We start from the raw sequence: 14,736 nt of genomic DNA on the forward strand, positions 1-14,736 counted from the left end.
TTTAGCTTTACTCAAAATGAATAAGAAAGGAAGAGAAATTAGCGTTGACGAGCGAAAAATAATTTTAAAATTGAGGGAAAGTGGCAAAACATTTCGCGAAATTGGCTCAATGATTGAAAGGAACGAGTCGCCTGTTAGATACGTTTGTAAATCATTTAAAACAACGGGAGTTATTACGTCAAAACCTCGGTCAGGCCGCCCAAAGAAACTAACAGATCGTGAAACGCGCAAAGTTATATCATTGGTGAAGAAAAATTCACGCATTATAGCTTTACAGATAGCAAAAAATTTCAAGGAACAGTTCCAAAAACAAATTTGCAACGATACCGCAAGAAAAATCTTAAAAAGGACTGGCTTCAAAGGTCGCGTTGAACGGAAGAAACCATTTGTTTCATTAAAAAACCGGATGAAGCGTTTAGCGTTCGCGAATGCGCATATAAATAACCCTCCATCGTTTTGGGAATCGGTATTGTGGTCTGACGAAACGAAATACTGCATATTTGGGATCAAAGGAAGGCAGTTGGTATGGAAAAAAACTGGTACAGCGTTAGAAGCCCGCAATCTCTCTTCAACAGTAAAGCATGGTGGCGGAGAAGTACTACTATTGGGGTGTATGTCGGCAAGCGGAGTAGGTGGAATCGAGTTTATTGATGGTATAATGAATAAATTTGATTACTTAAATATATTGAAGAGGCAAATGAAACAAAGTGCTGAGAAATTGGAGTTGGTTAATGAGTATCATTTCCAACATGACAATGACCCTAAGCACACCGCCGACGTTGTTCGCCTTTGGCTTCCATACAATGCGCCAAAATTACTTCATACACCCCCACAATCACCAGATCTCAATCCAATTGAGCATCTGTGGGCACTTTTGGAGCGTAGAATCCGCACTCGTACAATCACCAGTAAACAGATGCTTAAAGCAGTTATTTTGGAAGAATGGGCGAAAATATCTTCTGAAGAAACAAGGAAGCTCGTTAATTCTATGCCCAACCGACTTTCAGAAGTCTTATGCCCGGTTTCACAGTCCATACTTAAGTTGTGCCTAAATAAAATCTTAGCTAAGCATTGTTGCAAACTGAGGAGTCGTTTGCGTTTCACAGTCAATGCTTAATTCCTATAAAATTTTATTATGATATATGGCAACGTTGTGGGCAACATATGTTTTACAAATGTCATTCATAAAATTATGTTTGAAATATTTAAATTATAACAGACAATACATAAATTTGCGAGGAAAATTATATCAAAAATGGATGAAAACCACAAAAGAACCCCAAATTTCATCACTAGCGAGTCGGAGCATCCATTGGAACTGAAGGAAAGGTATAAGCTGTTATTGAGTGCAAGCGAACGGACACTTGCCCTACACTACGAAAGATGTCGCTGAAAATTCAAAGCAAATTCAAAACAAAAATCAGCTGTTATTTAAGCATTGCTTAAGACTCCAATTTTCAGTGCTTAAGCATAACCTAAGTATGAACTGTAAATATTTTCCTGTTTTATCTTAAGCACAACATAAGTATGGACTGTGAAACCGGGCATTATAGCGACGTGGATATCCCACAAGCTATTGAATTTTGTTACTTTGTTTGAATGTTCAGCTTTTAATTTAATGAGCGGAGACTTTTTATGTTCTTGGTTTAAGTATTGAAGTAAACTAAGTAAATTTCTTTTCCTTATTCGACACGTAGAATATAATTTAAGCTATTTTTGTATCGCATAAAATGTATATTTTATAGCGGGATTCTGTAACCCGTCTCTAGTCTCTGTTTGAGTCATTTTGAGGCAAAATCTCAATTTGTGACTAGTTACTATTCACTAAACAGTCTCTAGCGTTAGTCTCAAAATATTGAGACCTGGTAGATAGCAGGTCACAAAATTAAAAAGAACTCTTGTCTGCCGTTTTGAATATACTGAATAGAGGTCATCATATATATTAGTCGATTGTCGTTTCTTTATATTTTGTAAGCAGCTCAAACACGAAAAGGTTAAAAATAAATCAATTTTACATAAATTTCGTAAATATTATGAAACAAGGTAAACACATCTTTATATTTTTATTGATAATTATGTTTTTTGACTATTTTAAAGAAAATTTAATATTTGTTATCGACATAATTACTTTCATTCAAGTGTAAAAACATCTCTGAATGATGAAATGTAATAGATTGTCACTTACAGAATAGTAAAATCGTCTCAAGTCTCAAAAATTGTCTCTAACTTAAAATTTCAAATTTAGAGACTTGAGACAGTATCACAGTACAGAATCGCACGGTTAATAAAGTAAGGTATTTTTGTAATTTGAATCGATTTTGCAGATTTTATTTAACTTAAGAACAGGTTACGGTTGATGAGCGGAGACTTCTTCTACCTATTGTATGTATGTATATACGTTTATGCTTAAAAAACCATTCAACTTTTTTTGTAATTAATTGACAATATTTTTTTATGAGCAAAACTGCTATAAAATACGTGGTGTACGAATACGGATTTGGCATACTGTTTATATTTTCGGCTATATTCCGAACACGAAACTTAGAGGAACATATGTAGGTAAATATGAAAAAGGTTTTATTTGAAGCAGGTGTATATTTTATATGCACTTTTATATCGTGGTACATATATGTACCAGCAGTATTTTTTACTGGTATTTATATGTACCAACAGGTGCGTACAAGTTTATGTTTATTCCTGGACTAAAATGTCGAAAAGATCTTTGAGCCAAAAGAAGTTAGAGAGAGTGGTTGAAAGTCTGTCGGATTTTTCTGCGGGTTCATCTGACGAATATGAGCCTAGTGAAGATGAAACAGATTCATCATTTGAAGATAGTGAAAAAGAAACTGCATCAGAAAATGAGAATGAGTTTGAATATATTCAAGGTGATTTTCAGGAGTCGTCAACATCACAGCCAGCGCAAAACCCATTGCATTATCATCGAACATTAGAAAACTGTATTTCTCGTGATAGATATGTGGTCCTTACTTCCAAGCTTTACTTTTCCCAGCCAAATAAACCACCGGATGCCACAAAATCATATTATGTCGATGACTTGATTTCGTGTTTGAAACACAGCTTTAGTAAATGTCGTCAAGATAGTCTATTCCAGAGCATTGATGAGAGTAACCCTAAGTTCAAGGGACGTTCTTCTCTAAAGCAATATATGCCCATGAAACCAATCAAACGAGGCATCAAACTATGGCTTCGTTGTGATGCCGATTCTGGGTATACATATGATCTCAACGTGTACGTTGGTAAAGGTACAGAAGTAAGTAGCGATGCACTAACTCTTGGAGAAAAAGTTGTTAAGAGACTTGTCGGAACAATTAAAGGTCCTGACGTTGTTCTATGCTTTGATGGCTTTTTCACCAGTGTAAATTTACTGGAAACTATCAATTTTGCGGCGGTTGGCACCTGCATGACTAATCGCAAAAATGTGCCATCAATAACAGGAAAACTCAAACGAGGAGAATCGAAGTTCACATGCACCGACACGGGACTTATGTGTACGAAGTGGCAAGATACGAAGGAAGTCTTATTAATGAGTAATTGTCATAAACCTAATGTAACTAAAATTTCAAAAAAGGATAAGACGGGCCAAACAGGGGAAATTGACTGCCCGGAAGCAAATACATTCTATCGGCAAAAAATGGGAGGAGTTGACCACGCAGATCAATTCATAAGTCTCTACCATCACGACAGAAAGTCCTCGAAGTGGTGGAAAAAAGTGTTTTATACTTGCCTTGGGATGTGTACAACAAACGCATGGATTATTTACAACGACTTGAGGCGTAAGAATGAGAAAGTTCCTTATCTAACATATGTGGTGAATCTTGCCGAGGAATTGATTGCCAAAGGAAAAAATACCATTACCAAAAAGAGGTCCAATTTCGAAGAAAAGAAAACTTTATGGATCAGCATTACATCTCCCTACAGAAGGTGCCACTAGAAGACGCTGTACTCGTTGTTCGGTAATGAAAATCCAAAAAAGAACCAAAACGATTTGCGATGAATGTAATGTACCGTTGTGTAAAGATTGTTTCAAGCTGTATCATACAAAATAAACTAATACATTTCCAAAATATATGAGTAACACTAAAAAATATATAAAGAGTTGTTAGCTTCTTCTTACCTGTTGGTACATATTTGTACCAGATAAAAACCCTACTGGTACCCATATGTACCAACACTCCCCCTTCCCCCATGGGTTCCCTAAACATTTTTTTTAAATTATTTCAAAAGAAATGCTATATGTTGATGCAATATAGTTATTCTAACCTAGTATTTTGATTACATACACGAAATTGGTATACAGGGACGAAAGGGTTAAAGTTATGAAAATTTTCATAGGCGAAGAAAATGGATGCAACTTTTGGGGGTAACAAACACCCCAAAAAAGAAGCTATTCGCCAGCCAGCGCCATTTCTCGTTCCGGATGAGGAACAAATTAAGGTTAAGTAAAGGCGCAGTCCCCGATAGTAATTTGAACGCACCCACAGTGGATGTAATTCCAAATAATAATTTAGTGTTTGGAATAGGTAGCTTAGTCGAATCATATTTCTGCGATGGATCCTTCAGTCATCAGAATTGCCAAGAACAACTTGACAATACGATGAATCAAATTTCATTATTAATGAAATCAATTAAAGAAAAAGAAGAGGAGATATTAGAGCTAAAAGCCCAAAGAGATTATTTAATTAATCAAAACAATATTCATACCCAAATTGATGAGATTTGTGGCAAATTACCACCACATCTCGCAATATGTGTCAGAAATAGTGTAAAAAATACTTCTCGCAGCCCTTCAGGTCGCAGATATAGTAAAAATATGAAGACTATAGCCCTTTGGCTTATAGATATTTGCGATCCCTTTGGCCTTCTACAACCACTCTTAAAAATTTTATGAACAAAAGGTTGGCCAAGAAATCCTGGATGCTCAATTTGCAGCATTAAGTCCCTGGAATTGCGTAGCCAAGGCTTTAGTAATGAGGAGAAATACATTTCATTGTGTTGTGTGTCATTGAAAACTCATTTGAAATATGATAGATATAGGGATTTTTTAGTAGGATTGGAGGACTATGGGGATGAAAATCGTACGTTCAAAAATAAATTATCAAAAATATTTACATATAATGTTAATAAAATTCGTTTAATTTCATTGGAATAAAGAGTATATGAGAAATACATATGCCAATAAATTTGATAATCTGAAAATAATTATGTATATATGTACATATATACATTTATATGCAATTTCCCATACTTATAAAGAAATAAATATTGTACCGTTTCTACCAGTTTTATCGTAAGTAGTATACGGATGAGAATTAGAACCATGTATTAAAAATCCAACTTCAAATGCCTCAATACCTTCTTTCTTCTTCTTTTTAAATTAAAATTATTGGTAATAATATTTCAAAAACTTATGAATACAAACCGTTTTGTGTTTTCTGTCTCTCAGTTGTAAACAAACACATTCAAAAGAAAACTCACCAACGAGAAATCTAAAAACAAGGCTGCATTTTATTAATAAGAACTCACTGCATAAAGAATATCTGACTATCAGTAAATGATATTTTTATGAGCGAAACATGACAAACTATGGCGTTTAAATCAAATACTAGTTAATATAAGTTTGTCATTAATAAATAACAACAATATTTATAGTTTTTGTTATTTAATAGAATAAATTTGCTAAGTATTTACTTCCTCAATATATACAGCACTGCGTTTCCAAGATGGCCGCTATTCAACTGTATATACTGTGATAGCAACGCAATGCTGTATACTTATATTTCGGTAGTAAATACTAGGCAAATTTATTTTATTAAACAACAAAACCAATAAATATTAGGGGCAAAACCTTTGCACGGTGCAAGAATTACATATAAGTATGTATTTCCTCTGCACCGGAACAACAACAAACACACGCAGAAAATTATTTGCAATGGCTGTAAAATATGTCAGACCATGGCACACAAAAATATAATTGCAACCCTGTTTTAGCTGTCATTTTACATAAAGACATATTACGTCGTTAAATTGTTGAGGAAGGTAAGTTTTAAATAGATTTTATAGATAAAGAATTTTTACAGTTTTCCATAAATATGAATATCGAAGTTGCGCCCCCAGCGAAGAGGAAAAGGCAGCAGCCGAACAAAAAGTGGAAGGAGAGTGAGGTGCACTCTATTATAGAGTTTTTAATGGAAGATGCGGAATTTGAGGTAAGTTTTAATTTTTGATTTAATGCGGTTTTCTATGATTTCAGGCTCCAACTGCGCAATTGTTTTATAAACGATTTTTACATAAATCGCAGTTGGATGTCTCATGGTAAAAAATTTCTAAAATGTGTCCATATTACGACCAGCTGAAGGAAATATTTGGAAAGCGGTTGGCGGCCATGCAACCGTAATTGGTTGAAAGTAACATTCCTTCTCCACAGCTATGTCCATTTAGTCCTGCACCAGAATTCGAAGTAAAATTCTTGGAAGAATAATGTATGCCTGCTGCGCCGTCAAATGCCGCACCTTCGATCGCACCAATCTCCACACCAGTATCAACATACTAACGGTCAGTACGGCCTTCGAAATCATCCGTTGGACAATTGGCGGCTATCCAAGCAGAAAAAATTGCTATGGAAGCGAAGAAACTGGAATTTGATAAATATAAATTCGAGGAAAAAAAAAATTCAGGAAAGAAAGTTAAATATTGAGTCAAAAAAAAATTAGACATAGAATTGAAAAAAATTGAAACTGACGATGTTAGAATTAGAAATGAAAGAAAGAGTGGCTATGTACGAAATTGAAAAAAATATGAAAATAAAAACAGCTAAGTATACTAAATTACATTTGTATTTATTTATGATTATTTATGGCAGATAGATTATTTTTTTAGGTTTCGTAAGTATGAACCTATGTACATAGATATGTATGTATATAAATAGTTATATCAAATATAGAGTTGGTATACCTAACCTTTAACTTATGACGTGGTAGTAAATTTTACACCTTGTGTTTTGATTTTCTCATAATCATAAAAAAGGCTTTTAAAATAAACGACACATTTTTCAAAAAAATACATAGAGTTTAAAATTTTCTTTCCAAATACTGTAATTAGAATTCATTTAAATCAGTTTAATAAAATTTGTAAGTATTACAACAAAAAATTTCTAATAAATTTTAACAATCAAAATGGTGTAAAATTTACTACTACCTCTAAATCTACGTTTCGAAATTTGACTTCATAAGTTAAAGGCTAATACCACTATGTATAACGTACATATGTATGTAAGTATATTACTGATTAACGTTTTATTGATCACCAAACATTATTTGTAAAGGGTGATTTTTTAAGAGCTTGATAACTTTTTAAAAAAAAAAAAAACGCATAAAATTTGCAAAATCTCATCGGTTCTTTATTTGAAACGTTAGATTGGTTCATGACATTTACTTTTTGAAGATAATTTCATTTAAATGTTGACCGCGGCTGCGTCTTAGGTGGTCCATTCGGAAAGTCCAATTTTGGGCAACTTTTTCGAGCATTTCGGCCGGAATAGCCCGAATTTCTTCGGAAATGTTGTCTTCCAAAGCTGGAATAGTTGCTGGCTTATTTCTGTAGACTTTAGACTTGACGTAGCCCCACAAAAAATAGTCTAAAGGCGTTAAATCGCATGATCTTGGTGGCCAACTTACGGGTCCATTTCTTGAGATGAATTGTTGTCCGAAGTTTTCCCTCAAAATGGCCATAGAATCGCGAGCTGTGTGGCATGTAGCGCCATCTTGTTGAAACCACATGTCAACCAAGTTCAGTTCTTCCATTTTTGGCAACAAAAAGTTTGTTAGCATCGAACGATAGCGATCGCCATTCACCGTAACGTTGCGTCCAACAGCATCTTTGAAAAAATACGGTCCAATGATTCCACCAGCGTACAAACCACACCAAACAGTGCATTTTTCGGGATGCAAGGGCAGTTCTTGAACGGCTTCTGGTTGCTCTTCACCCCAAATGCGGCAATTTTGCTTATTTACGTAGCCATTCAACCAGAAATGAGCCTCATCGCTGAACAAAACACGCGCGCGAAACACATTTCGAACCGAACACTGATTTTTGGTAATAAAATTCAATGATTTGCAAGCGTTGCTCGTTAGTAAGTCTATTCATGATGAAATGTCAAAGCATACTGAGCATCTTTCTCTTTGACACCATGTCTGAAATCCCACGTGATCTGTCAAATACTAATGCATGAAAATCCTAACCTCAAAAAAATCACCCGTTACAAAGATTTGCGCTTGCGTGATATATCTAGATTTTAGCTCCAAAATTTACTAAAATAGTCTCTTTGTAATCTTGTAAAGTGTGTCACCATCTTTTACACCAAACAGTGTAGCTACTTTCCGAATCGTCGCACTTTCATCCGATGAACCCAAACGATATAAGGTTATAGCTAACTGTAGTTCTACTGAAAATTGCCTAATGGATTGAGCGTTGTTAAACTGTGCACTGTCTTTGATCGAGGACAATGGCAACGTAAATTCATCTCCTGAGACTCGGAGCATTTCATTTGTTGGTAACGCCTTTCGTCTAAATAGTCAAGAACATTAGTCCTCCATTCCAAACACTTAGGCACATTTTGATAATTTCCGCAATGGTTCAATAAGATAACTGTAAGACTTTCATCCAATTCATCCATAGTTTTCCAATAGCTATCGTCGTCTAAATTTTTGATTTTTTAAAGTTAAAAAAAGTGAAATAAACAATTACCATCCAGATGTAGTAATATATTAGAATTATAAAATTAACAACCTTTTGTTTCTCAGAAATTTGTGGCATTTTTAAAAAATAGATTCGTTAACCTTTCGCAATTGGTTTTGTTTTGTTATTTATTCAATCACAATATTCGTTAAAAGAGTCATTTACAAAAGTTTTGCATAATAGTCATTCACAATAAATTGGCCGAATCAGCCATTCATATACCTATCACTAGATTCTGCAATGGGTGCTCTCATGCCCGTGCCCTTGTACGTAGGCTGCTATATATATCTCTGGCGTAGGCAACACTAAGTGTTGCCAGGTGCAATCTGACATTTCCATTGGAAAGTTTGACATTTTTTAGCATAAGATCACTCAGAACGTTTTGTCATTTAATCGTGAATTGTTTTATTTACAGGGAATTAAAAAATTCATCTCAGCCAAAAAATGGAATTAACTCGTGAACATTTTCGTGCGATCATTTTTCACAACTTTCGACGTGGATTATCACGACAAGAGTGCATTCAAAACCTTTCAAAAACCATGTTTTAGAGGTGTCTCAATCGGAGTGGAAAAGTGCTTCGAAAATTGGTTTGAGCGCATGCAAAAGTTTATAAATCTTGATAGAGAATATTTTGAAAAACAATAAAACCATTTTCGTTGATAAATATTCCTATTTTCATTATTAGGACAGAGATATGTATATATAGCAGACCTCGTATATTTCGGTATAGTATTATTGCAATCTTGCAAGAGCAAGCGAATACCCCTATTGTTGCTTATTTATTAATGACATATTTTTACTAATTGATGATTTAAACGCCACAGTGTGTCCTGGTTCGCCCATAAAACTGTCATTTACTGATAGTCAGATATTCTTCATGTAGTGAGTTCTTTTAATAAAAGGCAGCCTTGTTTTTAGATTTCTCGGTGGTGAGTTTTCTCCGGAATGTATTGGTTTACAATTTACAGGCGGAAAACATAAAACGTTTTGCATTCGCAAAGTTTTAAAATATTAGTACCAATTATTTTAAATTAATTTAAATTTATGTATATAATTACTTTCAGATTATTTCATTTAATGGCATATGTACAAGATTTCTCACGTGCTTTTTATTCCGACGAAATAAAACGAATTTTATTCACATTAAAAATATTTTTGATCATTTATTTTTGAACGTTTAAGTTTTGCATTTTCCACACATTGCCCAATGCAATTTCTAACATTATTGGGACTATCTACATAGAAATGCTTTCAAGGGTATTGAAAGAAAATAACTAAATCTCTACCCTGTAGAAATTCGCAATTGTCTCGTGTCACAAATTTGACGTACATATCTAATGCCACAAGATGGTTGGAAAAATCAGAAAACATAGACGTAGTTATTCTTGCATTCAATCCCCCCTTTCCTAATCTGTCCGAAATAGTGTTCCAGTTCGCCTTGGCAAAGTCTTCTCGTCCTTATATATTCAAATCGCTGCAAGCGCAATATGCGCCACAATCATCTTAAACTGCGAGTGTTACGGGGCATTTCGACAGGCAAAAATTTATGGCATACTAACCGTCAAATCTATTGCTATTGCCATTGCCAAATCTGCATGTGGGCATTTGTTGTCATTAACATAATCATTTGCGAAAAGTGGTCGGTTATAGAGGATACACGGGCACACATATCGCTCATTTGCTGCAAGACCGGCATAAGTCAAAAAAATCGATTCTCCAGAAAACGCGTTTAAAGTTTTCAGCTGACTACAACCTAGGGATGGCAAAATTGGTTACAGAATCGATTCTCGATTCTGACAATTTTTCTATATTTTTCGATTCTAAGAATCGATTATCCGGGGGCAAAAATCGATTCTTTCGATTCTAATCGATTTTAAATTAAAAGGATAAAAATGTATTTATTAAATCACAAGGCATAAAATTCAAATCGATTAAATAAAACACAAAAATAGTTAAAAACAATTATATTGTTTTGTTTATAAATAAGGTACAGGGAACATTACATTTCATTTAAATTTTTTTTAAATAATTCAAGTTGTTTAAAGAAGTTTAATAAAATAAGTTTTTAAATAAATTTAAAATAAGTAAAAGAACAATACGCTAATTGTCAGTTTAAGAAAACCATACATTTTTCCGGCTGCGAATTTGATTCGCAGTTAGCCCAGTATGCGAAAATAAACGTTCACAAGGTGTTGAAGTCGCAACAATTGATAAGTATTTTCTTGCAATCCTCGATACGTGAGGATACTCATCTTCGGTACTTTTCCAAACAAGTACTTTTCCAAACAAGTCTGATGTACTACCTCTATCTACTATCGGCCGATTAATAAATTGCCTTAATTCAATTGGTACTCCACCTGCTTCAGTAAATTTTTCGTAGGAAAGTTTCTTGACCGTTTCTTAAGCGTTTTTTTATATGAAGTTTTTACATTTCTTGAGAGCTGGATAAGCTTATAACTTGAAACTGGTCACTTAATTAATAGTAAAGTCGAATGTCAAGAATCGATTCTTAATCGACTCCGACTATTGAAGATCAATTCTGAAAACTCGAGTATTTTACGAGAAAACTCGATTCTCGAGTAGAATCGGAATCGAGTTTGCCATCCCTACTGCAACCTTACACGGTGACTCCAACCTTACACCTCTTCTCAAGCAGAGCATATAAGAGGTATTCATATGAATTTTTCACTCAACATGAAGTATGATATAACGAACAATTCTGCAGCATTAACTCAAAAATCACGTTTTTTGATTTATGCCGGTCTTGCAGCAAATGAGCGATATGCGTTCGATCGGTATGTGTAAACATGCGGTTTACTCGTGTATGTGCTTGTTCGCGTACCGATCTATGTTCGCGAAATTGTTTGATTTTTTACGATCATGTTTATCGTGTATGGCGTTGTGAGCGCACAAAATCTCATTTCTCTCGTGCCGCCGAGCAGTGAAGATCGCGGACAATTGCAAGTGTTAAGGCTCTCCCTGTTTTAGACGCTTCAAAAAATCGATTTTTTTTGAGGATTTTTTTGGGAGGGAAAGAAATAATTGATTCAAGCGAAATTTCTAGGCTTTATAGTCATATAATGGGTTGTCAAAAAAGTCTTGCGGTATTTTCGCTAGTTAGCGCTGAAAGCGCGTAGTTCTAGTTTTATTCGTCGTATCGGGTCATGCTGTACCTTTTTGGAAAGCTCATTTCACGCGCTAACAAATGTTTGATTGATTGTCGTTTCTTTTAAGTCGTTCGTGAGTTATAGCGTCGCAAACATGGAGCAAAATAAAGAGAAAATACGGCATATTTTACAGTACTACTACGATAAAGGCAAAAATGCATCTCAAGCCGCCAATAAAATTTGTGCAGTTTATGGACCCGATACAGTTTCCATTTCCACCGCACAGCGATGGTTTCAACGCTTTCGTTCTGGTGTAGAGGTGGTCGAAGATACGCCACGCTCCGGAAGGCCTGTCATCGAAAATTGCGATAAAATCGCTGAATTGGTCGAAAGAGACCGGCATAGTAGTCATCAAACCGTTATAAACCATTTGAAGAAGCTTGGAGTCACTAAGAAGCTCGATGTATGGATGCCACACGAATTGATTTAATAAAAATATCGTAAGACTTTTTTGACAACCTAATATTTGAACATCTTTCACAATTTTTTTGAATACGAAATCTTTGATATTCTGCCTTTAGGAAGCAATTACCCGATGCATCTCGCATATGCATTTATCAGGAACAAAAAATTCAAAGAGATTCAAGTTTTTTAATAGCTTATCTTCTAGTTAAACTAAGAACATTCCAAAAAAAAATTACTTTATTTTGTTTAAAAATATGTTCAAACTTGACTTTTATTTTTTTTTTATTTTTTTTTTTAGTTTAAATAGAAGATAATTTTATGCTAAAGATAATAAACTTTGCCCCAATTCCAACTTTGCCCGCCAATTAAGAATAATCGAAAAAATAAAAAACCGAGAAATCGCGCTTTTCGCTTTTTGCCCAAGCGCTCATATACTTGTATGTATCTGTCTGACGATCGGACACTATTTCCCTTCTAGCTTCGATAATATTTCGAGTTCCAATCTATAACTTTGTTTGTTGTTAGATAATTTTTAAAGAGATTTAAGCGATTGTTTGAAGTTTCTATAGCAGGCTCTCCCCTTAATAAAGATTTCGTATCTGAATTTATTGATCTTATAAAAAATTAATTGGCAATTTGGCAAACGAAAAGTGATAAATATAAAAATAAAATTGAGAAAAATAAAAGTTGGAATAACTTATTAACGAAATACAAAGAAATACTTAGATAAAAGTGCTACATTAGAAATAAATTCGAAGAAATGTTCCGCTTGCCTGTCGCACATGCTAAAGCTGTAAACACATAACGACGACAGGTCGACAAACGACATCTGTCAAATATTACACACGTTCTTATGGACACTTATTTTGACAACGACACGAAAACACGACTGTAGGCCGACAGTTGTCATTCTCGCTAATTCCTATTTGCCAACGGCAGTAGAACGACAGTGGAATGAAGAAGAGAGATGAGGAAGAGTGGTGATGCCACTAATACTTATGTAAAATATAAAATTATTCACAGCTCTTACAAACTTGACGTTATTTTACAAATAAAAGCATAAAATAGCTCTATTTTATCATTTGTAATAACAATTGATAATTTAAAACAAAAATATATACCTATTTACTTATTTTTTGCATAAAAAATTTAACTTTGAACAAAATATTAAAATTTCATTGAAGTGCAAGGTATTAGTGTGGCCACAAGGTTGTGTACACGCAAAATGGACAGCTGCGTTGTTTTGTTTTCATTTTAAAGCTGTCTTGTACCTCCGGAGCATCGATGAGACCATTCATTACTTTATAAAAAAACATTAAGTCCGCTGCTGTTGATGTTTGCCGAGTTATAAAGAAAGACAGTGACTTGCAGAATTCTATTGACTTGAATATCAGTAAATGGTGGCCATATTACCGTCCCATATTCTAAGATGGGAAGAACTAGCGTCGTAAAGAGTTTAACCAGAGTGGACGCATTACTGAAGTCTTTAGCTGCTCTAATGATAAGTCCAAACACTTTGTAAGCCTGTAAGGCGATTTTATCAGTGTGTTTGTTGAAAGTTAACTTATTATCTATATTTATCCCGAGATCTTTATTTTCGATGACTTCCTGAAGTTTTTGACCGTTTATTGTGTAGTTCATGACTTCAAGTGAGCGTGCTCTTGAGAAGGACATTACAGCGCACTTAGTGATATTTAAGTATAATTTATTGGTATTACACCAGGTGTTTAGAGTATCTAAGTCATGCTGCAAACCGATTTTATCTTGTTCATTATGTATCGTCCTGAAGATTTTAAGGTCGTCCGCGTACAGCAAGTATTCCTACTTGAAATGTTTACCAATATCATTAACAAATATATTGAATAACAAAGGACCTAGATGTGAACCTTGAGGGACTCCAGACAGCACATCGTATTCTTTTGACAGATGACCATCAACTCTGACCTGAAGATGTCTTTTAACTAGGTAAGAATGGAACCATTTGAGTGCCGTGCCGTTTACACCATAGTTTTTGAGTTTCATCAATAATGTATCAGGGTCAACTTTGTCGAATGCCTTACTGAAGTCAGCGTACACTGCATGAACACTAGTACCAGCATTCATAGACTCAAGTATGTAATTAACATAAACAAACAGATTGGTTGTTGTGGATCTTCTGCCAACAAACCCATGCTGATCCTTGAATGACCCTGCCAGTTATGTTAAGACTACTTTTTCAAAGAGCTTTGCTAGTGACGATTGGATGCAAGCAAATTGGACGGTAGTTTTTGACATCAGATCTATGTCCAGATTTGTGTATTGGACAGACGTATGACTTTTTCCAACATGTTGGGAAAATTCCTTGTGATAGCGATTTACTAAATATATTAGATATTGGCTCACAGAGTCCTACCGCACAGCCTCGAAGAA

The 14,736-nt window shown here is 34.6% G+C and overlaps 1 protein-coding gene across 1 annotated transcript; it reads left to right on the forward strand.

The window, feature by feature from the left end:
- Positions 1-2,707: 2,707 nt before the first annotated feature.
- Positions 2,708-3,952, forward strand: LOC125777618 (piggyBac transposable element-derived protein 4-like). Its single transcript, XM_049452704.1, has one exon. The coding sequence runs from the start codon at positions 2,708-2,710 to the stop codon at positions 3,950-3,952; it is 1,245 nt and encodes a 414-aa protein (XP_049308661.1).
- The last annotated feature ends 10,784 nt before the right edge of the window (positions 3,953-14,736 follow it).

This window comes from Bactrocera dorsalis, chromosome 3 (assembly GCF_023373825.1).
Source record: "Bactrocera dorsalis isolate Fly_Bdor chromosome 3, ASM2337382v1, whole genome shotgun sequence".
Classification (NCBI taxonomy): Eukaryota; Metazoa; Arthropoda; class Insecta; order Diptera; family Tephritidae; genus Bactrocera; species Bactrocera dorsalis.

Bases quoted from the DNA above. Each gene is read 5' to 3' on its own strand.
- LOC125777618 (XM_049452704.1), top strand. From the start codon at position 2,708: ATGTCGAAAAGATCTTTGAGCCAAAAGAAGTTAGAGAGAGTGGTTGAA.